Source organism: Passer domesticus, chromosome 25 (assembly GCF_036417665.1).
Source record: "Passer domesticus isolate bPasDom1 chromosome 25, bPasDom1.hap1, whole genome shotgun sequence".
Lineage (NCBI taxonomy): Eukaryota > Metazoa > Chordata > Aves > Passeriformes > Passeridae > Passer > Passer domesticus.
Window position 1 is genome coordinate 4,143,342 of NC_087498.1, and position 27,586 is coordinate 4,170,927.

At 51.8% G+C, this 27,586-nt stretch overlaps 2 protein-coding genes and 1 long non-coding RNA gene across 6 annotated transcripts; 1 reads left to right on the forward strand and 2 right to left on the reverse strand.

The window, feature by feature from the left end:
- Positions 1-5,390: 5,390 nt before the first annotated feature.
- On the reverse strand, positions 5,391-8,862 carry BTG2 (BTG anti-proliferation factor 2). The gene is made up of 2 exons (XM_064399180.1): positions 8,651-8,862; positions 5,391-5,980 (listed from the first exon to the last, which is right to left on the reverse strand). Exons 1-2 carry the CDS (start codon positions 8,814-8,816, stop codon positions 5,643-5,645), a joined length of 504 nt encoding a protein of 167 aa, XP_064255250.1. The 5' UTR covers positions 8,817-8,862; the 3' UTR covers positions 5,391-5,642.
- Positions 8,863-17,464: 8,602 nt separating this feature from the next.
- On the forward strand, positions 17,465-23,385 carry LOC135286150 (uncharacterized). The gene is made up of 3 exons (XR_010350630.1): positions 17,465-18,116; positions 22,319-22,391; positions 23,005-23,385. It is a non-coding gene; the product is annotated as an uncharacterized LOC135286150 (long non-coding RNA).
- LOC135286148 (acidic mammalian chitinase-like) lies at positions 23,237-27,476 on the reverse strand. 4 transcript variants are annotated; one of them, XM_064399147.1, is made up of 11 exons: positions 27,287-27,476; positions 26,815-26,844; positions 26,272-26,473; positions 25,906-25,962; positions 25,636-25,801; positions 25,400-25,524; positions 25,135-25,258; positions 24,830-25,015; positions 24,488-24,607; positions 24,260-24,401; positions 23,237-23,575 (listed from the first exon to the last, which is right to left on the reverse strand). In XM_064399147.1, the coding sequence occupies exons 1-11, from the start codon at positions 27,309-27,311 to the stop codon at positions 23,319-23,321; spliced, it is 1,434 nt and encodes a 477-aa protein (XP_064255217.1). In that variant the 5' UTR covers positions 27,312-27,476; the 3' UTR covers positions 23,237-23,318. The 4 variants fall into 4 exon arrangements, with proteins under 4 accessions (XP_064255217.1, XP_064255218.1, XP_064255221.1 ...); XM_064399150.1 differs by lacking the exon at positions 23,237-23,575 and adding an exon at positions 23,653-23,840 and having other exon boundaries at positions 27,287-27,474; XM_064399148.1 differs by lacking the exon at positions 26,815-26,844.
- Between the last annotated feature and the right edge of the window lie 110 nt (positions 27,477-27,586).

The following is a 27,586-nucleotide window of genomic DNA, read 5'->3' on the forward strand; positions in this document are numbered from 1 at the left end:
CCCACTCCCAGGGCCTCCCTGAATATATAGAAATATATTAAAATTGTATTAAATTTTTAAAATTTAAAAATATTTTAAAAATTAAAATCTATATATTGTTTTGCCTTGCCTCCAGCTGGCAGGACAGGGCCTCCCTGAATATATAGAAATATATTAAAATTATATTAATTTTTTTAAAATTAATAATATAAAAAATACAAAAATCTATATTTTTTTTTGCCCTGCCTCACCTGGCAGGACAGGAGATTCCCACCCCAGGGCCTCCCTGTATATAAATATATTAAAATTATTTTAATTTTTAAATTAAAAAATAATATAAAAATATAAAAATCTATTTTTTTGCCCTGTCTCACCTGGCAGGGCAGATTTCCACCCCGGGGCCTCCCTGAATATAAATATATTAAAATTATTTTAATTTTTTGATTAAAAAAATAATATAAAAATATAAAAATCTATTTTTTTGCCCTGTCTCATCTGGCAGGACAGGAGATTTCCACCCCCAGGGCCTCCCTGAATAGATAAAAATATATTAAAATTAATTTTTTAAATTAAAAAAAATAATATAAAAATGTAAAAATCTATTTTTTTTTCCCTGTCTCACCTGGCAGGGCAGATTTCCACCCCGGGGCCTCCCTGAATATAAATATATTAAAATTATTTTAATTTTTTAATTTAAAAAAATAATATAAAAATATAAAAATCTATTTTTTTTCCCTGTCTCACCTGGCAGGACAGGAGATTTCCACCCCCAGGGCCTCCCTGAATAGATAAAAATATATTAAAATTAATGTTTTAAATTAAAAAAAATAATATAAAAATATAAAAATCTGTATTTTTTTGCCCTGTCTCACCTGGCAGGACAGGAGATTTCCACCCCGGGGCCTCCCTGAATATAAATATATTAAAATTATTTTAATTTTTTAATTAAAAAATAATATAAAAATGTAAAAATCTATTTTTTTGCCCTGTCTCACCTGGCAGGGCAGATTTCCACCCCGGGGCCTCCCTGAATATAAATATATTAAAATTATTTTAATTTTTTAATTAAAAAAAATAATATAAAAATATAAAAATCTATTTTTTTTTCCCTGTCTCACCTGGCAGGACAGGAGATTTCCACCCCCAGGGCCTCCCTGAATAGATAAAAATATATTAAAATTAATTTTTTAAATTAAAAAAAATAATATAAAAATGTAAAAATCTCTATTTTTTTGCCCTGTCTCACCTGGCAGGGCAGATTTCCACCCCGGGGCCTCCCTGAGCCATTCCCAGGCGGAATTCCCGGGCACCCACCCCTGGATAAATCAGCTTTTTGTGAGGCAGGGCATTCAGGCAGGAAATCCCAAACCCGAATCCCAGGAGGAGGCAGGTGGGTGAGTTCTGGTTTTATTGAAGTAACCAAAGCAGGGGAGGCTCAGGGTGGGAAATGCAGCGGAGGCGGCTGAGAACTCCGGCGGCTGCTCACGGGGGTCTGGCATTTGCATAGAAAACAGGAGAAACACCAAAAAAACCCACAAAAAAACCCAAAAAAAAACCCCCACAAAAAAAAAAACCAACAAAAAAACCAACCAACCAACCAAACAAACAAAAAAACCCAAAAAACAAACAAAAAAAACCCAAAAAAACCCCAAAAAAACCCCAAAAAACCCAAACCAAAACAAAACAAAAAAAAAAAAAAAAACCAAAAAAAACCAAAACAAAAAAACCCCAAAAAAAACCAAGACAAAAAACCCACCAAAAAAAACCAAAACACAAAAAAACCCCCAAAAACCAACACAAAACAAAAAAACCACAAAAAAAACCCCAACCCCCCCCCAAAAAAAACAAAGCAAAAAACCCACCAAAAAACCCACAAAACACAAAAAAACCCCCAAAAAACCAACAAAACAAAAACGGGGAAAAAAAAGACAAAAAAAAAACCCAAACCCCACCCAAAAAAAACCAAAATAAAAACAAACAAAAAAACCCAAAAAACCCCACCAAAAAAACCCCAAAAAACCCCAAAAAACAAAGCAAACCAAAAAACCCAACAAAACAAAAAGGAAAAAGAGACAAAAAAAAACCCCAAAGCCCACCCAAAAAAAACAAAATAAAAACAAACAAAAAACAACAAAAAATCCCCAACCAAAAAAAACCAAAAAAATACCCCAAAAACCCCAAAATAACCCAACAACAAAATCCCCCCAAAACAACCTCCCAAAGAAACCCAAAAAAAACCCAAAACAAAAAATAAAAAACCCAAAACAAAAGGAAAAAACCCCAAAACCAAAAAATACCCCAAAATAAAAACAACCCCAAACCCAAAGAACCCCAAAAAACAAAAACCCCAGAACAACCTCCCAAAAAACCAGAAAAAACCCAAACAAAAAATAAAAAACCCTAGCAACAAAAAATAATAATTAAAAAAAATCCCCCAAACCGAACAAAAAAAATTAAAAAACCCAAAAAACAAAAAAACCCCAAAACAAACAAAAAAACCCCAAAAAAACAAATAAAAAAAACACAAACAAAAAACCCCCAAAACCTCACCAAAAAAACCCCAAATAAAAAGAAACCCAACAAAACAACCCAAAAAACAAGCAGCAGGTCCCGTTCAACAGTCCAGCTGGGTCAGAAACACAAAATAAAATAAAATAAAATAAAATAAAATAAAATAAAATAAAATAAAATAAAATAAAATAAAATAAAATAAAATAAAATAAAATAAAATAAAATAAAATAACAATAATATTGCCAGAGTCCCAAACCCCACGTCGGGCTGCCCAAAGCCCCTGGGTTTTGAAGGTTATTTTTAAATCAAATTCACCTCGGGGATGAGGCGGATTTGGTGGGAAATTCTTGGGGAATTCTGGGGAGAGGGGAGGGAAAAAATTGAATTTTGATTTTCCTCCTGGGGCAGCTCGAAGGGAGGAATGCCCAAAAAAAAAAAAAAAAAAATTAAAATTTTTTTAAAAAATTAAAAACAGTGGGATTGCTTTTCCTGGAAAAAAAATTTGATTTTTAAATTTTTTTTTATTTTTGGGTGTGGGTGAGGTCAGCTATTGCACAAGGAATTCAGGGAAGTGAGGCAAGGGCAGAGAGCTCTGCTCTCCTCAGGCACAAACAGCCTGGCATCAAAAAAAAATAGAAATATTTCAGAATCGAGGCTGAGCTCCCAGGTCTTGGTGGTTTGGGATTAAAAAAATAATAAAATCTGAATTTTAGAAGGCAGAAATGGATAATTAAAAAATATATATAAAAATATTTGAGAATAGAAGCTGATTTTCCAAAACATAAAATCTGAATTTTAGAAGGCAAAGCTGGATAATTTTAAAAAAATATAAATATTTGAGAATTGAGGCTGCCCCTAAATTTGGGGTTTAAGGCCCAAATCCTAAAGAAAACCCTTTAAAGGGTTTTTATTGGTGTTTGTAATGCTCCTTCCCAGCATGAAGTGGGATTTAGGGCATTTAGCTGCCACTGAATTTGGGGTTTAAAGGTGAAATCCTAAAGAAAATAATTTTAAGGGTTTTTAGTGGTGTTTGTGGTGCTCCTTCCCAGCACCAAGGTGGGTTTAGGGCCTTTAGCTGCCCCTGAATTTGGGGTTTAAAGCCCAAATCCCAAAATCCACCTGGGCAGAACACAAAAGGGGCAGAGAGCAGAATCTAAAACCCTACAGAAAGTTTTGTACCAGAGATGGGACCCAAACCCCTCCCCAAGGGGGGCAGGGAGTGCTGGGGGGGTTAAAAAGCAACCTCAGCACCCCAAAAGCACCTGAACAACCCCAAAAAGTCCAGATTGGAGGAGAACAGGCGGCAAAAAGGGGGAGGCACAGCCCAACCTCTGCAGGACAAGGACGGGGGGGACACAGAGGGGACACAGAGGGGACACAGGGGGGGACACGGGGGGGGACACGGGGGGCAGGGCTGGGCTGAGCCCCGGGGAGCAGAAAGTTTTTGGAATTCCCAGCAGCAATGTCCCCTCAGTGCCACCAGGGCCACCCTGGGGACACTGCCAGGTGAGCCACGTGCCAGGTGAAGACAGGGGCTGGGATAAGGCAGGAGGGTGACCCCAATGTCCCCAAGGCCACCCAGCCCCGAGGTGACACCAAATCCAGGCCCCAGAGGGTGGTGACAGCAGCAATGTCCCCTCAGTGCCACCCTGGGGACACTGCCAGCTGCTCCACGTGCCAGGTGACAACAGGGGCTGGGATAAGGCAGGGCAGAGCTGCAGCACGTCCAGGAGGGTGACCCCAATGTCCCCAAGGTCACCCAGCCCCGAGGTGACACCAAATCCAGGCCCCGCAGAGGTCGGGGCAGCAGGAATGTCCCTTCAGGGCCACCAGGGCCACCCTGGGGACACTGCCAGCTGCTCCACGTGCCAGGTGAGCCCATCCAGGCGAAGACAGGGGCTGGGATAAGGCAGGAGGGTGACCCCAATGTCCCCAAGGTCACCCAGCCCTGAGGTGACACCAAATCCAGGCCCCAGAGGGCGGTGACAGCAGCAATGTCCCCTCAGTGCCACCCTGGGGACACTGCCAGCTGCTCCACGTGCCAGGTGACGAGAGGGGCTGGGATAAGGCAGGGCAGAGCTGCAGCACGTCCAGGAGGGTGACCCCAAAGTCCCCAAGGCCACCCAGCCCCGAGGTGACACCAAATCCAGGCCCCGCAGAGGTCGGGGCAGCAGGAATGTCCCTTCAGGGCCACCAGGGCCACCCTGGGGACACTGCCAGCTGCTCCACGTGCCAGGTGAGCCCATCCAGGCGAAGACAGGGGCTGGGATAAGGCAGGAGGGTGACCCCAACATCCCCAAGGTCACCCAGCCCCGAGGTGACACCAAATCCAGGCCCCAGAGGGCGGTGACAGCAGCAATGTCCCCTCAGGGCCACCCTGGGGACACTGCCAGCTGCTCCACGTGCCAGGTGACAAGAGGGGCTGGGATAAGGCAGGAGGGTGACCCCAATGTCCCCAAGGCCACCCAGCCCCGAGGTGACACCAAATCCAGGCCCCAGAGGGTGGTGACAGCAGCAATGTCCCCTCAGTGCCACCCTGGGGACACTGCCAGGCGCTCCACGAGCCAGGTGAGCCACTCCAGAGAGGGGCTAGGATAAGGCAGCACATCCAGGAGGGTGACCCCAATGTCCCCAAGGCCACCCAGCCCCGGGGTGACACCAAATCCAGGCCCCGCAGAGGTCGGGGCAGCAGCTCTGCCACGCCTGCAGCTGCAGCAGCAAGGTGACAGCAGGGAGGTGACAAGGTGACATCACAGCCACGCTGGCTTCACCCCCTCATCCCCACTCCAGGTGAGCAGAGCCAGCCCCAAAGTCGCCATCCAACGCTACATCAGGTAGATAACAATTAAAAACAATAATAATAATTAAAAAAAAAAGAAACTCACAAGCTTGCAACAGCTTTAGAAAAGGCACCTGGGGCGTCGCCTCGGCTCAGGGCGGCACCCAACATTTTAATTTTAGATTTTCTGCAGTTTTTTTTTAAAAAAAATATAAATAGCTCTTCATCTTAAAAATAGATCCTCAGCTCGAGGTATTACAGCAGCCTGTGTCTTGGCAGTGTAAGGACAAGGAGGAGATTCATTTTCTTTTCCCGGGGTTTGTTTTTTTTTTTTCTTTTTTTCTCATTTTGTTTGGTTTTTTTCTTTTTTTTTCAACTGGAGACAGCCATGATGCAGTTCTTCGAGGGGCTGCCCCGGCCCAGCATCACCTGCTCCTTGCAGGTGAGCACCCCCGCGCAGGAATTGGGGTTTCTGGAGGCCTGGTAGAGCACGCAGATGGAGCCGTCCTCGCCGATGCGGTAGCACACCTCGAAGGGATCCACCCAGAGCGCCAGCTCGGGGGGCAGCAGCCGCAGCAGCTGCGGCAGCCCCAGCCCCACCAGGCCCCCGGCGCGCCCGATCAGGGGGTCCATGCGCTGGTTGATGCGCAGGCAGCGGTAGCCGGAGCCCTTGGAGGGTTTGTCGGGGAACCAGTGGTGTCTGTAGTGCTCTGGGGGGGGAAAGAGATGTCAGAAAGGGGTTTAGGGACATGAAATTTGGGGTTTAACGGTGAAATCCTAAAGAAAACCCACTTTACAGTGGTGTCTGTAGTGCTCTGGGGGGGAAAGGACAGTGAGAAAGGGGTTTAGGGACTTTAGCTCCCATTAAATTTGGGGTTTAACGGTGAAATCCTAAAGAAAACCCTTTTAAAGGGGTTATTGGGGAACCAGTGGTGTCTGTAGTGCTCTGGGGGGGGAAAGGACAGTGAGAAAGGGGTTTAGGGACATGAAACTTGGGGTTTAAAGGTGAAATCCTAAAGAAAACCCTTTTAAAGGTGTTATTGGGTTACCAGTGGTGTCTGTAGTGCTCTGGGGGGAAAAGAACAGTGAGAAAGGGGTTTAGGGACTTTAGGTGACATTAAATTCAGTATTTAAAGGTGAAATCCTAAAGAAACCCTTTGAAGAGGTGTTTGTAGTGCTCCTTCCCCACAGGCAGGTGGGATTTAGCTCCCAATAAATTTGGGGTTTAAAGGCCAAATCCTAAAGAAAACCCTTTTAAGGGTTTCTCAGTGGTGTCTGTAGTGCTCCTTCCCCACAGGCAGGTGGGGTTTAGGGCCTTTAGCTGCCACTAAATTCAGGGTTTAAAGGCCAAATCCTAAAAAAATGCCCTTTGGAGGGTTTCTCAGAGGAGTCTGTAATGCTCCTTTCCAACACCGAGGTGGTGTTTAGGCACTTTAGTTACCACTAAATTTGGGGTTTAAAGGCCAAATCCTAAAGAAAATCCTTTTCAGAGTTTCTCAGGAAAGCAGTGATATCTGTAGTGCTCCTTCCCTACAGGCAGGTGGGGTTTAGGGCCTTTAGCTGCCACTAAATTCAAGGTTTAAAGGTGAAATCCTAAAGAACACCCTTTAAAGGGTTTCGCAGAGGAGTTTGTAGCGCTCCTTCCCTACAAGCAGGTGGGGTTTAGGGCCTTTAGCTGCCACTAAATTCAGGGTTTAAAGGTGAAATCCTAAAGAACACCCTTTAAAGGGTTTCGCAGAGGAGTTTGTAGTGCTCCTTCCCCACAGGCAGGTGCGTTTAGGGCCTTTAGTTCCCACTGAATTTGGGGTTTAAAGGCAAATCCTAAAGAACACCCTTTAAAGGGTTTCTCAGAGGAGTTTGCAGTGCTCCTTCCCCACAAGCAGGTGGGGTTTAGGACCTTTAGCTGCCACTAAATTCAGGGTTTAAAGGCCAAATCCTAAAAAAATGCCCTTTAAAGGGTTTCTCAGAGGTGTCTGTAGTGCTCCTTCCCCACAGGCAGGTGGGTTTAGGGCCTTTAGTTCCCACTGAATTTGGGGTTTAATGGCCAAATCCTAAAGAAAACCCTTTAAAGGGTTTCTCAGAGGAGTTTGCAGTGCTCCTTCCCCACAGGCAGGTGGGTTTAGGACCTTTAGTTACCACTAAATTCAGGGTTTAAAGGCCAAATCCTAAAGAAAATCCTTTAAAGGGTTTCTCAGGGAAGCAGGGGTGTCTGTAGTGCTCCTTCCCCACAGGCAGGTGGGGTTTAGGGCCTCCATCTCCCCCTAAATTCGGTGTTTACAAACCAAACCCCAACAAGCAGCCGGGCAGAGCCTCCCCGAGCTCCGGGAGCACAAACGGAACGGGGCAGAGCAGGAATAAAACCCAAACCCTTCCCGGGGGGCACGGCAGGGGCAGCGCTGCCAGCCCACCCCAAAGGCGGCTCCTGCACCCCAAAAAACCCCGGCAGGACCACGCCGGGGGCTGCGGGGGCAGATAGGGCACCCCAAAGCTCCCCGAGCCCCCTTATCAGAGCCCGGCCACCGCTCCCTGCCCCGATAACGGCCCCGGGGGGGGACACCGGGGGGGACACCGGCAGGGACCCCCGGGGACAGCCCTGGGGTCTGCACAGCCCCGGGACACAAAGGGACAGAGGGACAGGCGGCACCGGGAATGGCCCCGAAGGGACAGCCGGTCCCGGAGGGGACACGGAGGGACACAGGAGGCAGCCCAAGAGGGACAGCAGGTCCTGGAAGGGACACGGGGCCACTCGGGAGAGGACAGCAGATCCCGGAGGGGACACGGGGGGCACCAAGGAGGGGACAGCACGTCCCGGAATCGGGACAGGAGGGACAGCAGGGCCTCGGAGCAACAACGGGGGCACCCGGGGGGGATAGAGCAGGTCCTGGAAGGGACACAGAGTGGCACTCAAAGGGACAGCACAGAGTAGCACAGAGCACACTCGGGAGGGACACCAGGTCCTGGAAGGAGCACACAGGGCACTCGGGAGGGGGGGGATAGAGCAGGTCCTGGAAGGAGCACACAGGGCACTCAAAAAGTCACAAAGTCCTGGAAGGAGCACAGAGTGGCACTCGGGAGGGACACTAGGTCCCGGAAGGGGCACAGAGTGGCACTCAAAGGGACAGCAGGTCCCGGAAGGGGCACAGAGTGGCACTCAAAGGGACAGCAGGTCCTGAAAGGAGCACACAGGGCACTCAAAGGGACAGCAGGTCCTGGAAGGAGCGCACAGGGCACTCAAAGGGACAGCAGGTCCTGAAAGGAGCACAGAGTGGCACTCAAAGGGACAGCAGGTCCTGGAAGGCACACCGGGGATGTGAGGGACACTCCGGTGGGCCCCTGTCCCTGAGGGCCCCCCGAAGGGCCCAGCCCCGCCCCGAGCTCACCTGTGAGCGCCTCCCGCAGCGCCCCGCTGAACACCTGCAGCTGCTGCTCGCTGACGCAGCCCCGCGTCCGCAGCAGGCCGGACACGAAGCCCACGGCGGCGGCGATCTCGGGCACCATGTCGGGGCGCGGCCCGCGGCGCTGGCTCTGGCTGAGGCGCTGGCTCATCCCGCCGGGCTCGCCCGCGACCTCCCGGCGGCTCCGCTCCGCTCCGTCTGCGGCGGCGGCTGCGCGCGGCGCTTATATGGAGCGGCTCGGGAGTGACGTCACGGCGCGGCCGCGGCGTTCCATTGGCCGCGCGGCATGCAAATGAGGGAATGCAAATGGAGCGGTATGGTAATAGAGGCTGAGCTCAGCGCGGTGACGTCACAGCGCGCGGGGGAGGCGGGGGCGGGGGGACACGGGGGGGACACGGGGACAGGGACAGGACAGAGGGACAGGGAGACAGGGACAGGAGGACAGGATAGGGACAGAGGGACAGAAGGACAGGAAGAGGACAGGGAGAGTGGGACAGGAACAGGACAGGGGGACAAGGACACAAGGACCAGGGGGAAAGGGATAGGGAGAGGGACACAGGGATAGGGACAGGACAGACGGACAGGAGGACAGGATAGGGACAGGGAGAGGACAGAGGGACAGGAAGAGGACAGGGAGAGGGGGACAGGGACAGGACAGGGGGACAGGCACACAGGGGCCAGGGGGACAGGGGGACAGGGAGAGAGGGGACAGGGACACAGGGATAGGGACAGGACAGGGGGACAGGGACAAAGGGACACAGGGACTGTCCCAGCAGTGTCCCATCCCCACATGTCCCTCCTGGAGACATCCCTGGATCCCTGTCCCTGCTGGGACTCATCCCTGGATCCCTGTCCCTGGGGCAAGGCCAACCCCTCCCGGAGATCCCTGAAGGAGGGAGAGCCTTGTGAGCCTTGTGAACCTTCTGAAATTCCTGAACCTTCTGAAGGAGGGAGGTTCCAGGTGTCCCTTGCAGGAGATGAGGGGTGACAGTGCCACCCCTACCCTGCCTCAGGAGGTTGGAGGGGAGGGCTGAGCCCTTCCAGCCCTAACCAGGCTGAGGAAGAGGAGGAGGGGAGGGCTGAGCCCTTCCAGCCCAGGCTGAGGAAGAGGAGGAGGGGAGGGCTGAGCCCTTCCAGCCCAGGCTGAGGAAGAGGAGGAGGGGAGGGCTGAGCCCTTCCAGCCCTAACCAGGCTGAGGAAGAGGAGGAGGTGAGGGCTGAGCTCTTCCAGCCCAGGCTGAGGAAGAGGAGGCTGCAGGAGGTGGCTGAGCCCTTGCAGCCCCATTTCAGGCTGAGGAAGAGGAAGAGGAGGAGGTGAGGGCTGAGCCCTTCCAGCCCCATTTCAGGCTGAGGAAGAGGAAGATGCAGGAGGTGAGGGCTGAGCCCTTGCAGCCCAGGTGAGGAAGAGGAGGAGGTGAGGGCTGAGCCCTTCCAGCCCCATTTCAGGCTGAGGAAGAAGAAGATGCAGGAGGTGAGGGCTGAGCCCTTGCAGCCCAGGTGAGGAAGAGGAAGATGTGGGAGGTGGCTGAGCCCTTGCAGCCCCATTTCAGGCTGAGGAAGAGGAGGAGGTGAGGGCTGAGCCCTTATAGCCCAGGCTGAGGAAGAGGAAGATGTGGGAGGTGGCTGAGCCCTTGCAGCCCAGGTGAGGAAGAGGAGGAGGTGAGGGCTGAGCCCTTGCAGCCCAGGCGAGGAAGAGCAGGCTGCAGCAGGAGGCAGCAGGGACGTGCCCCACGCCCGGGGCAGCCGGGACAAGCCAGGGCAGGCAGGGACGAGCAGAGCTCGCGGTCTCCAGGCGGGGGGGACGGGAGAAATCCTGGTGATGCTGCGGGAGATGAAGGAGCAGCTGGGAGCCACCACAAGCCCGGAGCTGGCCCAGGGCTGAAACTGGCCCCGAGCCAGAGAGCAGGGGAGGCCGAGGCTGGGCTTGGATCACCATGAGAGAGTTCCTGAGGCAGGACGGGATCCGGGTGAATAATCCCTGAATAATCCCGGGGTGGCTCCAAACCAACCTCCTCCAGCTCCGGGGAGAGCCTCCAGCCACAGCTCTGCTCTGCTGCCCAGGAAAACGCCCTCTGCTCCCAGAGGAGTGCCAGCTCCTCACTTGGCATCTCCAGATCAGCACAGGGGCACAGGGGGTGGAAGGTTTGGTGTTTAATGTAGAGCTGTCAGATTAAATGAGGTTGTTTAGGGTTTTTTCCAGTTGGGGTTTTGTGCATTTTTAAGGTTGGAGGCTGTAGGATTTTTTGGGGGAAACTTGCATTGTATGCTTGTATTTGAGATGGAAAAGGCTTTTCTTACATTCAGTCTGAACCTCCTATTTTAATTTCCATTTTTTTGTTTTACTGCTCTATACAACAGAAGAGTTTGGTTTTATTTTCTTAAACTCTTCACAGGTATTCAAAAGTTTATTTTAGATTTTCTTTTCAACAGAAGCTGGGATGAGGAATCCCTCCAGGAAAATGCCCTCTGCTCCCAGAGGAGTGCCAGCTCCTCACTTGGCATCTCCAGATCAGCACAGGGGCACAGGGGGTGGAAGGTTTGGTGTTTAATGTAGAGCTGGGAGATTAAATGAGGTTGTTTAGGGCTTTTTCCAGTTGGTTTTGTGCATTTTTAAGGTTGGAAGTTGTAGGATTTTTTTGGGAAACCTTGCATTTTATGTTTGTTTTTGGGATGATAAAGGTTTTCTTACATTCAGTCTGAGCCTCTCATTTTAATTTCCATTTTTTTGTTTTACTGCTCTATGCGACAGAACACTTTGGTTTTATTTTGTTGAACTCTTCACAGGTATTCAGGAGTTTATTTTAGATTTTCTTTTCAATAGAAGCTGGGATGAGGAATCCCACCTCTCTGGGGCTCCTCGGGGTCCTGTCCCTCTGGAAAATTATCCTGGATTCTCTGAGCCTTTCCTGGGATTTAAATTATCCTGGACTCGCTGAGCAAGGGGCAGCATCACCCACTCATCCCCTAAAAGTGGGGAGGGCACTGAGGTTTTCCTTCCCCAGGTCTCAAATTCCCAATATTCCCCAGGATTCTGGGCTGTAATGGGATTTTTTTGAGGCCTTTTGCTTGCAGCTGGTTTGATTCCTGCTCTGCACAAGGGATTTCCCAGCCAGGGCTGTGCAGAGCCTGGAACAGGAGCTGGGAATGGGAACTGGGAACGGGAATTGGGAACAGGACAGGAATGGGAATTGGGAACGGGAATTGGGAACGGGAGCTGGGAACGGGAATTGGGAACGGGAATTGGGAACAGGAGCTGGGAACGGGAGCTGGGAATGGGAGCTGGGAACAGGACAGGAACGGGAGCTGGGAACGGGAATTGGGAACAGGACAGGAATGGGAATTGGGAACAGGAGCTGGGAACGGGAATTGGGAACAGGAGCCGGGAACAGGAGCTGGGAACGGGAGCTGGGAACGGGAGCTGGGAACAGGACAGGAACGGGAATTGGGAACGGGAATTGGGAACAGGACAGGAATGGGAATTGGGAACAGGAGCTGGGAACGGGAATTGGGAACAGGACAGGAATGGGAATTGGGAACAGGAGCTGGGAACGGGAATTGGGAACAGGAGCCGGGAACAGGAGCTGGGAACGGGAGCTGGGAACGGGAGCTGGGAACAGGACAGGAACGGGAATTGGGAACGGGAATTGGGAACAGGACAGGAATGGGAATTGGGAACAGGAGCTGGGAATGGGAATTGGGAACAGGAGCTGGGAACGGGAGCTGGGAATGGGAATTGGGAACGGGAATTGGGAACAGGAGTTGGGAACAGGAGCTGGGAATGGGAATTGGGAACAGGAGTTGGGAACAGGAGTTGGGAACAGGAGTTGGGAACAGGAGTTGGGAACAGGAGTTGGGAACAGGAGTTGGGAACAGGAGTTGGTAACAGGAATTGGGAACAGGAGCTGGGAACGGGAATTGGGAACGGGAGCTGGGAACGGGAGCTGGGAACAGGAGCTGGGAACAGGATGGGAATGGGGGAAGGAAAATGGCTTTGGAAGCTGTGGGGAAGGGGAATCCAGAGCAGGGCTCTGCACTGACCCCATTTCGTGCCCAGGGTGGGCTCAGCTTTGCCGAGGGGTCCCCAAATCCCCCCCTCCCCATCTGCCACCCCATTCATCCCCAGAGCAGAAGAAATCAGGCAAATCTCTTGCCACAAACCGGATTTGCCTTTGTAAGCTTTGAAATAAACCCAAGGATTAAAGTCTAAGGACTTTTTTTTCCGTTTTTTTTTTTTTTTTTAAAGACAGCACCACAGATTACTGAGGCCTGGGAGAGCCCAGCACAGAGCAGGGGGAGGGGGTTGGATATTCCAGAGCCCCTGGGAGAGGCTGGATAAACATCCAGAGCTCTGAACACAGCTGGGCAGCCACGTTGGAAAAATGGGAATCCAGCAAAACCATCCCGGTGGGGAAACATCCCCCGTGCAAAAACAGCCAGGAAAACCAAACTAAAAATTAATTTCATTTCACTGAGCTGAGCGTGGCCATCCCAGCTGGCAGCAGGGCTGGTTCCCCTCAGCCTCAGGAATTTTGGGGTGGAATCCTCCAGCCCTGAGTCACCGGGTTGGAGCAGAGCTCTGCTGCAGCCTAGCCCAGAATAGCTCTAATAACCGGGGCTATTAATTAGCCATCAGGGGCTAACTGCGCTCATTAGGCACTGATGATGATGAGGATGAGCCAGCCCCACCGGGCAGGTTCCTCTGGTCCCCCCAGGATGGGGGAAGTGGTGGCACCATTCCCCAAATTCCCATTTATTCCTGGTCACCTCCGTGGTGCTCCCAAATCCCTCGGCCCCTAAGCCCTTCCAAGAGGAGATTTCCTGCGGGCTCGAGGCTCTCTAAGCGGGTTATGTGTCCCTAATTTCTGGCCCTGGGGTTTTAAGGCAGAGCTGGAGGCTCAGTGCAGCCTCTCCAAGAGCTCAGAGGAGTCCCAGAGCAAAGGAACCACCAGAAAATCAAATTGGGTGTAAAAAGAGAGCTGAGTTTGAGGCTGCTCTGGCTGGGTTGGTTTTCCACCCTGCATTTAGCTGAGAGCATCTTTATTTCAATTTTTAAAAAAGAAATAAAAACAACAAGCCCAACTCAACAAATTTCTGCTCAGGGATTGGCCAGGCTGGAACTGGTCTGACAGGAACCAGGAGTTCTGATCAGCTCCCAAACCCTCCCGGGTATCCAAATGAGCCTCCAAACCAGTCGAGCCGGAAATTTTACACTGAAATAAAAATAAAAAAATATTTAAATAAATAAATATTAAAAAAAAAATAAAAAGGGACCACATTTGGCATTCAACCAAGGGTCAAACCCCGAGCTGCTCACAGGGACTGAGGGTTGCAAGTCAGCAGCTCGGGGTGTTTTTGTTCACCTAGCAGGCAGCAGTTCCCACACCACACTTGGACTCATTGTGGTTTTTTTTTGTTTTTTTTAGGGTGACGACACCCTGAAGTCTGCAGTTTATAGGGCATGAGGCACAAAACCCCAGCTCAAGCTGTCCTGGAACCCCAGCAGAGCCAGCTGCCCACGCAGGGGGACCCTGCACCCCCTGTGCCCCGCAGGAAAACAGCCCCAGAATTGAGAATTACCCCTCAAATCCTGCTCATCGGCCGTGCCCCGCGTGCTGTCACCTCCCCTGGCCACCCCTGCAGCCACCCCGAGCTTGGGGAAGGATTTGAAGGTTGTCCTGGTCCATCTGAGCAGCCAAGAGCTGCTTTTCTTTATGTTTAGGGGGGGAAAAAATCGCTGGGAAGGGTCCAGAACTGTATAAAAATGGATGTATTGGCCTGGTTTAAATCTCATTGAGTGGCTGAGGAAGGGGAGGGACAGACACCTGGCTGGGGACACCAGTTAAGCACAATCAGTGGGAATTTAAGGGGAAAAAGCCCGGGGGTGAGCCGGGTTTAAGATGTTTAATCCCGGCTGTAATTGGTAACCCGGGTGTGACCCCAGGAACAGGCCGGGCAGGCAGGGCAAACAAGGCAGGGCTTAAAGCCCAGCCTAGACTTGGACTTAGGCCTTGCAAGATGGGCTTGAGCAAGGAGGGGACCGTGAGAAATGGGACAGGGACAGCAGAGCAGCCCTGGGGCTGCAGTGTCCTGCAGCATCCCAGACTCCAGGGAATTCCTGCAGTTTATCCCCCCAGCTCTGCTCCTCCACTCTCATTTTTGGGGCTTCTGTCACTCCCATTTTTTGTTTAAATCCCCTTGGGGACTCTGGATCCAGCACTCCAGGGAATTCCTCGATTTTATCACCCCCCAGTTCTGCTCTTCCACCCTCATTTTGGGGACTCTGTCAGCCCCATCCTTTTTCTGTCACCTTTAAATCCCTTGGGGACCCTGGATCCCAGCACTCCAGGGAATTCCTGGGGTTTATCCCCCCAGTTCTGCTCCTCCACCCCAATTTTGGGGGCTTTGCCATCCCCATCCTTTTTTTGTCACCTTTAAATCCCCTCGGGGTCTTGGGGCTGTGTGGACAGGACATGCCAGGACACACCTGGGACATGCCAGGACACACCTGGGGCATGTCCAGGCACCTTCCCTCATCTATAAAGGAGATTTAGATATTCCCCATGGCTGGATTTGTGTGGCTGGGGGCTGGATTTCCACACAGGACATTTTGGATTCCCAAAATTTGGATTTTTGGTCCCGCCCTGTGCTCCACTTCCCTTCCTCCATCTCCCTGCTGACACCATTTTGGCTTTTTTTGGCTTTTTGGGAGAGGATTTTTTTGTGGTTACACCAGAATTATTGCAAACAAACCCTGCAGCCTTTTTGGGCACGGAGAACTCGGTGAGAGCTCGACGTTTTGGGAGAGGAAACCTCGGCCGGGGTGGGGATGAGCTCAGAGAGGGTTTCCTGTTCTTGAGCTCGCGTCGTTGTTCTCGTTCCACATCCTCCCTGCCCTGTGCCAGCAGCCAGCCTGTCCTGGGGACACAGGGGACACAGGGGACACTGCCAGCAGCCAGCCTGTCCTGGGGACACAGGGGACACTGCCAGACACAGGGGACACTGCCAGCACCCAGCCTGTCCTGGGGACACAGGGGACACAGGGGACACTGCCAGACACAGGGGACACTGCCAGCAGCCAGCCTGTCCTCGTCACACAGGGCTGTCACCAAAGGGGTATCAGGGACAGCCAAAGGTGATACAGAGACTTTATCTTCAGAACACAAGAAAAAACACTTTATTCTTAGAAATCCACCGTTCTTATGGAAACAATGGTACAGAGACGGAGAGAACAATTGCTTTAATTCTTCCCCTGAGCCTTCCCAGAGCTCCCCAGTCAAACCCCGAGTCTCTCTCAGAGGGGACAGAGGGGACAGGAGCAGAGGTGCCTGCACAGGCAGCTCCAGGGCGAGCTGGCAGAGCTGCAGCATTCCTGCTCCTTCGGGAGACAAAAGCACGGCAGAGCCCTGGGAACAGAGCAGCAGCAAGGCCAGCCTGCTGCTGCCCCACCCCTGCGATAAAATCTCCCCCAGCCCGGGGTAAACAGCACGTGGGGCACAGCTGGGCACAGGCAAATCGCCCCTCGGGAATTCCTCCTTATCGGGGTGCGGCCGCCCTGGCAGGGCTCTGCTCCTTCCCCTCTGGAAACTGCCAGGATAAACACGGACTGCAGCCAAAACAGGCACTCCCTGCTGCACGCACCTGGGACAGGCGGGGTGACACCGAGCCCTGCACACACCTGGGGGTGACACCGAGCCCTGCACGCACCTGGGGGTGACACCGAGCCCTGCACGCACCTGGGGGTGACACCGAGCCCTGGGCACACCTGGGACAGGCGGGGGTGACACCGAGCCCTGCACACACCTGGGACAGGTGGGGGTGACACCGAGCCCTGCACACACCTGGGGGTGACACCGAGCCCTGGGCACACCTGGGGACAGGCGGGGGTGACACCGAGCCCTGCACACACCTGGGGGTGACACCGAGCCCTGCACACACCTGGGGACAGGCAGCGGTGACACCGAGCCCTGCACACACCTGGGGACAGGCGGGGGTGACACCGAGCCCTGCACACACCTGGGGACAGGTGGGGGTGACACCGAGTCCTGGGCACTGCCACAGGGACACCCACAGATGGGATTCTGTGGAAAATTTGGGGTACAGGATGGGGAAAACCGAGCCTGGGAGATGCCACCTCCTGTTCCAAGGCAAAAAACCAATCAGGACCCTGCACTGGTGGGATAAAGGACCAAAATTCCTCCCCTGTCCCTGAATTTTCAGGCCAGACCTCCCTCCTCGGGTCTGTCTCACAGCTTCCCTTCTAAGGCAGGCTGGAGGGGTGGATGGAAGGATTTCCCCTTTCCCTGCTGACACACAAGCTACAAAAAAGGGATTTTTCTTTTCTTAGAAACGAGAAGTAAAAAAAAAAAAATAAAAACACAAAGAAAAAACCCCAAACTTCTTTGGCTGAAACCACAAGAACAGGGGAAAATCCCCCATAAAGGGCTCTGAGGCCCCTGATCTGAGCTGAGGATCACAAAAATCACAAAAATCCCCCATAAAGGGCTCCAAGGCCCCAGATCCCTGCTCAGGGGTTGTTCCCATTTGGGATCAGGGACATTAAAATGGGAATGGCCCAGCAGAAATGGGGGAAATCCCCCATAAAGGGCTCCAAGGCCCCTGATCCTTGAGCTGAGCCTCATCAATCCTTCCTGAGGAGCTGCTCCAGCACTAAAAATACTGAATAAAGAAATTCAGTGAAGAGGGATGGGCAGGGAATGGCAGCATTAAATACATTGTATTAAGAAAATAAAGTGGAATAAGGACGGGGCTGGTGGCATGGCCCAGCAGAGCAGGGAAAATCCCCCATAAAGGGCTCTGAGGCCCCTGATCTGAGCTGAGCCACATCAATCCTTCCTAAGGAGCTGCTCCAGCACTAAAAATACTATAAAAAGAAATTTGGTGAAGAGGGATGGACAGTGAAAGGGAGTATTAAATATATTGTATTAAGAAAATAAAGTGGAATAAGGACGGGGCTGGTGGCATGGCCCAGCAGAGCAGGGAAAATAAAAATCCCCCATAAATAAAAGGCTCCAAGGCCCTTCCCTCCCTCTGCCCTCTCCAAGATAACCCCATGGCCGTGCCCTTGGAGCCTGCAGAGGCTGAAGAGCAAACAGAGCTGGAAAGGGTCTCAAATTCCAGCCTCCCACTCCTTCCTCCTCCTCCTCCTCATCCTCAGAGAGCTCCTGAGCTGCTCTCGCAGGCCCCAAATCAAGCCAAGGCCTCTGGAGGAAAAAAAAACCAGCTAAAAATATCTCCCACCCCCTCACCCTGCCGGGTCCAGAGCCCTGGAGGGTTTTCCTTGGCCTCCGGCCACGTTTGTCAGCCATAAATGGGATTTTATTTCCATTTTTCTGGCAAGGCCGCGCTGTGCTCCAAGCGCTGTGCTCAGGAATTCCAGCTCCGAGCTCCTCAAATTCCCGCTTTTTGAGGATTTTTTAGCCCCACTGTGAGAGGTGGGGGTTCATCAAGGGGAGGTTTTGGCTGAGGAAAAAGCTGGGAATGGGAATTGCTGCGGCTGATCCACAGCAAGGCCTCAAATGCAGGAGTCAGCTGGGGGAAGAAGGGAATAAGGAAAAAAAAACAGGTTTAATTTGTTTCAGAGCTGAAACAAGAGAAAAAAATCTTTTTTTTTTATAAGAAGGAAGAGAAAAATTGGAAAATTGGAGTTGTTCTCCTCCAGCCCTGTCCCAACAGCAGCAGCACAACAAGGGCCACTTCAAAGGTGTCACCTGAAAATCATCAGGAAATAAGAAAAAAAACAGGTTTAATTTGTTTCAGAGCCAAAAAAGAGACAAAATTCCCTTTTTTTTTTAACAAGAAGGAAGGGAAAAATTGGAAAATTGGAGTTGTTCTCCTCCAGCCCTGTCCCAACAGCAGCAGCACAACAAGGGCCACTTCAAAGGTGTCACCTGAGCCACACCTGACCTGAGAAAATCATCAGCAGGGCCACCCTGGGCTCTCCAAACGCCCCTGGGGATGCTAAAAATTGCCCCCAATTACTCCGTGGGCTGCTAAAATTCGACATAATTGCCTTAATTACACCTAATGACACCGGGGCTATGCAAAGAAAGGCAGCACACGGGATAAAAAGGCTCTGACCACGTCTGGCCCAGGCGAGCAGCTCTGCTGGCCCCACTGTGTCCTCGCCCTGCCCAGCAGGTTCCCAAAACGATGAAAGCCCTGCTGTGATCCTCGCTTCTGGCTCTCTCCAGTTTGGGATAAAGGGATTTTCCAGGCAGGCAGCATCTCCCAGTGCCCCTGTCCTTCAGCTCGGCCAACTCCTCCTCCTGCCCCTGTAATCTGATTTTTTTTTTCCCTGCTGATTTCTGTCTTTTCTGCTGATTTATTCATTTTTAAGAGGAGGGTTTGCCTTATCTCCCCACCCCCCCCCATGAAAGGAGGGACTCTGCAGCCAGGTCAGGGAAAAGGGGCCTTGCCTTGGATTTGGGGTTTTCCAGGAGCTGAGGAGGAGTCAGGTGGGGATTTGACTTCAGCCCGGCTTAGAGGCTTCTTGTCAGGTGTTCACATTGCCAAATATTTTCTCATTTGTATAAAATTTATCATTTTGGGATAACACACCACTGCCAGCGTGCTCTGATTTTATCCCCCATTTTTGTCCCCCTTTTTAATTCCCCTTATTTTTAGCCCCTTTTTTTGCCCCACTCTTTTTTGTTCCCCTTTTTTTACTGCCTTTTATTTTTACCCCTCTTTTTAAATACACCTTTTTATCCCCTTTTAATTCCCATTTATTTTTTATGCCCCTGTATTTTTATCCCCTTTTTTTTCTATCCCTCTTTTTATCCCCTTATTTTATCCCCCATTATTTTTATCCCCCATTATTTTTATCCCCCTTTATTTTTATCCCCCTTTATTTTTTACCTCCCTTTTTTATCCCTCCTTTTTAAGCCCTCTTTTTTTCACCCTTCTATTTTTAAAATCCCCCTTTTCCAGGCATTTCAAGTCCCCAATTCTCCTTTACTCCCCCACAAACCTTTTCAACCCCCCAAAACTGCCCCAGTTCTGCCTCAGGACTCAAAACTCCCAATTTTTTTTGGGAGCCAAAGGATCTTTTCCCTTTCCAAAGGGGCCACAGCTGATTTGGAGAGGCTGGAATTGCGGAAAAAAATACAAATTTAAAAAGGATTCTGGCGATGAATTCCACAAAGAATTCTCAGCAGCGAAACAACGCTTCTTAAAGAGAAAGGAAAATATTGTGCTGAGCAGAGGGGGGAAAAAAAACCCAACCCTGGAGTGTTTATCCCTGGAGCTGGGAGTGCTGAACTGCTGACAGAGCCCAGCTGTTCCCAAATCCCAAATTCCCAAAAAAGGGCCGCGCTTCCCTCGCCGGCGCCTGACGTGGCCCCACGGACGTCAGCGGGAGCAGCAGGAAGCTCCAAAACAAGTGACGTGGGAGGCAAAGCTCCCTGGAGAGCTCTGGAGCTCAGCCACGCTTCCAAAAACGGAGATCCCAGCAGGATTCCACCCCGGGAGAACCCCGGGAATGTCGGGGGGCTGCTGGACATGGGCTGGGCTTGGTGGGGTCCTGGTGAGAGGAATGTCCTGGGACAGGGGGGAGAATCCAGCCTGGAAGTGAGGAAGGAGTGGGGGAGATCCAATCCCTATTTCCTGGGAGAAAATAGGGAATTGTCAGCAGGAAAACAGGTCCTGTTCCGTGTGCCAGTTTTGTTCTCTTCCCTGTGGGAGAAATAAAGGGTTGGGAAATAGGAGAGGGGAGAGGAACGTCAGAGATGCCTGGAAGAGGGGGGAGAATCCAGCCTGGAAGTGAGAACGGAGTGGGGGAGATCCAATCCCTATTTCCTGGCAGAAAATAAGGAATTGTCAGCAGGAAAAGTGATCCTGTTCTGTGTCCCAGTAATGGATAGAACCAGGGGGTGGGAGAAATAAAGGATTGGGAAATAGGAGAGGGGAGAGGAACGTCAGGGATGACTGGAAGAGGGGGGTGAATCCAGCCTGGAAGTGGGGAAGGAGTGGGAGAGATCCAGTCCAGGGAATCTGGGATTTTCCTGGCAGAAAATAGGGAATTGTCAGCAGGAAAACAGATCCTGGACTGTGTGCCAGTTTTGTTTTCTTCCCTGTGAAATAAAGGGTTGGGAAATAGGAGAGGGGAGAGGAACGTCAGAAATGCCTGGAAGAGGGGGGTGAATCCAGCCTGGAAGTGGGGAAGGAGTGGAAGAGATCCAGTCCCAGATATCTGGGGAAAAATAGGGAATATCTGGCGGAAAATAAGGAATTGTCAGCATGAAAACAGGCCCTGCTCTGTGTTCCAGTAATGGACAGAACCAGGGGGTGTTTTCCCCCAACCCTCCCCCTTGAAATATTCCCAATTTCTGGTTTAATTCCTTAATTTTTGGGGTTTTTAGGCTCTCCCCACTCTGCTGCCCGAAGCACTGCTGAGGGAACAGGAAATTCTATCCCAAAATAAACCAAACCTTGAGGGGGACAAAAGGGTGGGAGATAAACCCCATCCAGCAAGAGTTGGAAGGAAAATTTGGGTTATTTCCAAACAAGGCCAAGGGGCTGGGACAGCGTGGGGACAGAGATAATGTCCCTGCCCAAACTAAAGTCACTTAAACCCCGCTCGGGAAAGCTGAACTGGGGCTCAGCCTGACTCCAGGGCTATTTTAAACCCAGGGAGGTTGAAGGGCACCTGCTCCAGCAGGGAATGTTTTATTTAAAGCCTATTTGGTTGCTCAAGCTGGGCCCAAAACGCCATTAAATTCTTAAAAACCCTTTATTTTAACGAGCAGGAATTCGTGGATGTGAATGAGAGGAGTTCACACCGTGGGCTGGGGGATGTGATGATCCACACCCGTTTTTAACCCTTTTATTTTATTTTTTTGGGGTTTTTTTTTTGCTGGAAAGGTGGGATCAGCTGGGCTGTCTCAGCAACAGTTGCCTGGATGAGGCTGTAAATGTTTCATGGGAAGCTGATCCACCTTCCCTGCCCAGGAAAATCCCAGCTTTAAACTGGGATGAGATGAGCTGGGATGGGGCTGGGCGGGCACAGCATCCTGGAGGGGTTCAGGGGGATTTCTCTCCCTAAATGAACCAAAAAAGGCTATTCTGGAAGTATAAAATATATATAAATATACAAGTAGAAGTATAAAATATATCTATTCTAGAAGTATAAAATATATCAATATTTATATATAAATATATAAGTAGAAGTATAGAATATATCTATATATAAAAATATTTATATATAAATATATAAGTAGAAGGATAATATATATTCTAGAAGTATAAAATATATATAAATATACAAGTAGAAGTATAAAAAATATATGTTCTAGAAGTATAAAAATTTTAGGTTTTGTCTCTACATTGTCAGTAAGTAACAAAAAGTTGTAGGTGGAAGAGAAGTGTTTGTTCTAATTTTTATTACTCTTTCTTTTAGTTACTGATAATAAATTTTTGTTCTAATGCTTATTTGGTTCTCATTCTTATTACTCTTTGTTCTAATTCTTATTGCTCTTTCTTTTTGTTCTAATTCTCATTACTCTTTCTTTTAGTTAGTGTTTTGTTCTAATTCTTATTAATCTTTTAGTTACTGTTAATAAATTTTTGTTCTAATTCTTATTTGGTTCTAATTCTTATTACTCTTTGTTCTAATTCCTATTATTCTTTCTTTCAGTTCTTATTACTCCGGTCCTAAACCTCCACAAAAGCCAGGATGAAATCCAGGACATTGATGGATGAACCTGGAGGTGTGAGCCCAGGGGTGACACCAGGGGTGGCACCAGGGGACACCTGAGATGGCCACAAGGACACATTCCTCTCTGCCAAGGTCTGGGTGCTGTGCCGTGGGGATTCCTGGCCGTGGGAATAAATGGGTTAATGCCTCAGCAGGGCTGGTGAGGTTTTGGAAGGATGAGTTTGATGGTTCCTCTTTAACCCTCAACCTTGATGGTTCCTCTTTAACCCTCAGCCTGTCGTGTCCTGGACAAGGGACAGGGAAAGGGGGTGGCCTGAGGGGGAAGGAGGGTTGGGTGGGGTATTAGGGAGAAATTCTTCCCCGAGAGGGTGGGAAAGCCCTGGAACAGAATTCCCAGAGAAGCTGTGGCTGCCCCTGGATGCATGGAAGTGTCCAAGGCCAGGCTGGAGCACCCTGGGATGGGGGAAGGTGTCCCTGCCATGGCAGGGGTGGAATGGGATGAGCTTTAGGGTCCCTCCTAACCCAGCCCAGTCTGGGATTCCATGGTTCCACATCTGCCACCGGAGAAACAAACTGCCTGTTTCCTGGTTTTTGGGGGTTTTTTTTGCCTATCAAAGTTCTCCATTTCTATAAAAAACTGCTAAAAAAATTCCTCTTTGCCTCAGATCTCGATTTGTGGCTGAACAAAGAGGAACAACAACTCAGCTTGCTGGCCTGCAACCACTTTTCTTCTCCAAATGTTGCCGGGAGACTCCTGGAAAATCCCTCCACGGCTGGGAAGAAGAGCAGCCGACATTGACACCTGCTGTCGGGAATTTGAACAGCCACGCACTCAGGATGCCCTGGGAGCCAAGAGCAAGAAAACAGCCCAAAACCAAAAAGTTACAACAGAGAGGATTGCTTTCAGAAAGCTTTATTTAATCATCATTATTGCACACAATTCAATCCGAGGGATGGAGTGGCTGGAAAAGGGTTGGGATCACTGGGGCCAGTTGCAGCAGGAGCAGACGGGGTCGAAGACCAGCCCCTGCTCGCAGCTCTGCACGAAGGTCTGGCCGTTCAGGCAGTTGTAGAAGTTCCTCTTGTTGCTGGGGTCTGCGTAGATCCCATTGGGTTTCCCGGCACAGAATCCAGAGCCACCGGAGCCACCGGAGCCACCGGAGCCACCGGAGCCGCCGCTGGTGGTGGCAGGAGCCTCAGTGATGGGAGGCAGGGGCTCAGAGGGGGGAACGCAGTCTGGAATTCAAGAATTCAATCAGGAAAAGGTTTGTTTTAACATTCCTGGTGTTTCATCCCTCCCATGCCTCCATAGGTGGCTCATGGGGGCCTCAAATGGGAGAACCAGGGAACAAAGTCTGGAATTTAGGCAGAACAGGGTTGGAAGTGTTTGATTCCTCCCCATCTTTCATGGGAAGATTGGGAGTCTCCATGAAGGAGCTGCTCCTGCTGGTGGTGGGAGCCTCAGTGATGGGAGGCAGGGGCTCAGAGGGGGGAACGCAGTCTGGAATTCAATAATTCAAGCAGGAGAAGGTTTATTTTAACATTCTTGGTGTTTCATCCCTCCCACGCCTCCATAGGAAGGTTGGGGGTCTCCATGAAGGAGCTGCTCCTACTGGTGGTGGTGGTGGGAGCCTCAAATGGGAGGAGAGGGGACCACAGTCTGGAATTTAGGCAGAAAAGGGTTGGAAGTGTTTGATTCCTCCCCATCCTTCACGGGAAGATTGGGAGTCTCCATGAAGGAGCTGCTCCTGCTGGTGGTGGTGGTGGGAGCCTCAAATGGGAGGTGGGAACTTCAAATGGGAATACAGTCTGGAATTCAGGCGGGAAAAAGGTTGAAAATGTTTTGTCCCTCCCACACCTGCACAGGAATTTTGGGAGTCTCCACCAAGGAGCTGCTCCTGCTCTCCTGGAGCCACTCACCTCCACTCTGCAGCCCCAGGCCCTTCTTCAGGCTGGAGATCAGGGGGTATTTGCCTTCCTTGCAGAATTCCCCAGTGAAGTCATCCATGTCCAGGGCCCACACCATGGCTCCTCCAAAGTTGTTCTTCTTCAGCCAGTCCACCTGTGGGGAGGAGAACCCCAGTGAGCCCAGGAGCTGATCCCACAGGGGGCTCTGGCCCCATCCCAGCACGGCCCCGCTGCCCAGACCTTGAGGCCAAAGCTCTTGACGTTGTCGTAGCCGACCCACTCGCTGCCCTTGTAGGCGTAGGGGACATCCTGGGGTTCATCCCAAGCCTGGGTGGCTCCAGAGCTCAGCAGAGAGCAGATCTAGGGAGAAGGAAGCAGGAATGTTACCCACAAAAAGGGAAAAGCCCAGGCTCTGCCCTTGCCTTGGCTTTATCTTCTGCTTTTGTGCCACTTCCCCATTCCCTGAGTGCACAACTCCTTCCTGGTGATTCCACGGATAGCTCTGTGCCTGAGGCATGCAGAAAACTTCCTGATCAATTCCTTCAAATGATTTGAGCACGGAATGTGGTGGAACATTCCTACCTCGTAGTAAGCCAGAGTTCCAGCCTCCCTGGTGTAGGGCCCAGCGGGGCCAGGGCCGGATGCTGGAGCTCCAACAGAGGTGTCAGATGGGTTCTGCAGGGTGAAGCTCTTTCCGTAGGTTGGGAATCCCACCAGGAGCTTCTCAGCTGGGGCACCATTGCTCTTCCAATAATTCATGGCGTATTCCTGCAAGAAACCACTCCCACTCGACTCTTTGCTGGGATTTGAAGGATGAATTCCTCGAAATCTCCTGGGGGGAGCCTCCGAGGATCTGAGAGCTGTGGGTGTCCCACAGAAACACTCACAACGTTGAAGTATTTGTAGTCGCCGCTGTCGGCAGGGCCGGCGAACAGGGGGCTGTTCTCGCCAGTGTTCCTCTCCCAGGAGCCGTGGAAGTCGTAGGTCATGACATGGAAGTAATCCAGGTACCTGCAGGAGCGGGGCTGTGTCCTCACCTGAGGCACCCCCGCTGGGGCTGCCATCACCCCCCATCCCTTCAGGGTGTATTTCACTTCAGCACTTCCAGGAAACGCCTCCAGTCCCACCAGGGACCCCAGGCTGGTCACTCACTTGCCCAGCTCGGCGATCTCGTAGCCAGACTGGATGGTGGAAAGCCCGGCAGCGACAGCGGCGGTGACCATGAGCCGGGGCCTGTTGGTCTCTTTGGCTTCCTGCTCAAAGGCTGCCAGCAGCTCCTGAGGGATCCAAGGCACAGGAATCACCGGCGGGCTCGGGGCTGGGGCTTTGCAGCCACCCAGGGCTCACAGGCCAGAGCTGTGGCCAGCAGAGCCTGCAGCCAAGCCCACCTTAACCAGCACGGTGAAGAGAGACTTGTCCTGGGCAGGGCTGCCCCTGGAGCCGGGGTATTCCCAGTCCAGGTCCAGCCCATCAAACTGATACTGGCGCAGGAATTTGATGACGGACTTGATGAAGGTCTGGCGGTTCTCAGGAGTGGAGACCATGGTGGAGAACCTGGGCAAGCAGAGCAGGAGAGAGGTGGGGTTTGCATGGAGCCCCTTCCTCCTCTCATTCTCTTCCCATGTTGCCGTTTAGGGCGGGACATGGTTTGAACTCACTTGGCTGTGCCGAAATTCCATCCTCCAATGGCCAGCAGGGTCTTCAGATCTTTGTTCCTGCAAGGGAAGAGGCAGGACCCTGAGTTATTGCATGTTCACAGCACCGCCAACCGCTGTCCCCATGCTCAGAGGACGGAGCTGTCCCCACGTCCTGCCTTGGCTGTGTCTCTGTCCTTCTTCACTCAGCATCCTTGTCACTGAGGTGAGAGTGAAACACAGGGAAGGACTGGGAGGGAGCGGAGAAGGACACAGGAGGGAGCAGGGGAGGACTGGAAGGAAGCAGGGAAGGACTGGGAGGGACAGTACTTCTCTGGAGGAGAAGGACACATGAGGGAGCAGAGCCCTGCTGAGGCTCCCGGCACTCACTGGTTCTTGAGGCCGTTGAAGGACTTGTACAGGGTCTCGTCATTCCACTCGTAGGTGGTGATCTCGTTGTTGTTCATGCCGGCAAAGGCGTAGATCAGGTGGTTGCACAGGCAAGGGTCGACATTTTCGGGGGTGAACTTGCCCAGGCCAGGCCTGTACTGGGCCCAGTTGGTGAAGTAGCAGGTCAGCACATAGGCAGTGCCTGCGGGGAGACAGCGGCCATGCAGGGGCTGCAGTGCCCGGGCACGGCCCGGCCCCGGGCACGGCCTCCCCCGCTGCTGCCGGGCCGGGCCGGGCCGGCTCCCCGTGCGGGGCAGCAGCTCCGCCAGAGCCAGCGGGGCCCGGCACCCTCGGGCCCGGCCGCGCTGCCCCGCAGCCCCGCGGCCGGAGCCTTCCTCCGGCGGGCGGGCAGCGCTCGCTGCAGCCCCGGGGCCCGCGGCTCCTGCCCCGCGCTCCCGGCCCCGCTCGGGCCCGGCCGGCCCGGGAGGCAGCGCGGCGCCAGCGCCGGCTCCTGCGGCAGCTGCCCGGGCCGGCTGCACCTACCGAGCTGGGCGTTCAGCAGCAGCGCCAGGCCTGGGGGGAGCAAGGAAACAACACGGGTCACTGCTCGCTCTCACAAATCCTAACCTCTCCAGCAAGCTCTGCTCCCGAGCTCAGGCACAAGGGTTCCGCTACAATTTCTCCAAGCATTTCATTTCTCCAGTGATTTCAAGTAAAAGCACAGAGAAGAACCCAAACAGATGCCAAAAGAATCATTTGGGTTTTAGGTTTAGTCTAAAAGCAATTTCAGTTGCAGCCCGCAATGAACTCTGTCCATGCTCAAAGCACAACAGATCCCCGACCACAGCAGCAGCGCTAAAGAAGAGACATTTCCCTCCCCAGAGGAAATTGAGAAACCTCTGACAGAAAAGAGAGAACAGCAGAAAAGAGAGTATCCCGCAGCCCCGGGCAGGCGGCAGAGTGGTGGTGGCAGAGCCTGCAGCCCTGCTCGGGGGCTCAGCGCTGCAGCACTCACCGGTGAGCAGAGTGAGCTTGGCCATCTTGGACCAGACTGATGTGCTCGGGCTCTCGCCCGCTTTTATACCCTGCTCCTCTCTGCTGCCAGCGTGGGATCAACAGCGATGGACAAACATTACGAAACCTGGCACAGGGCACTGCCACCAAATCTGACACCAGCACAATGGGCCGGGCACTCCAGCGGCAGGGGTCACTGCTGCGGGGCTGTGCCACGTCCTGCTGCTGCAAGGGCAGATAAAGAGCGGGATTAGATTGCCTGGATTGTTCAAATGTTGTTCGAACAACAGCTTTGTGTCCC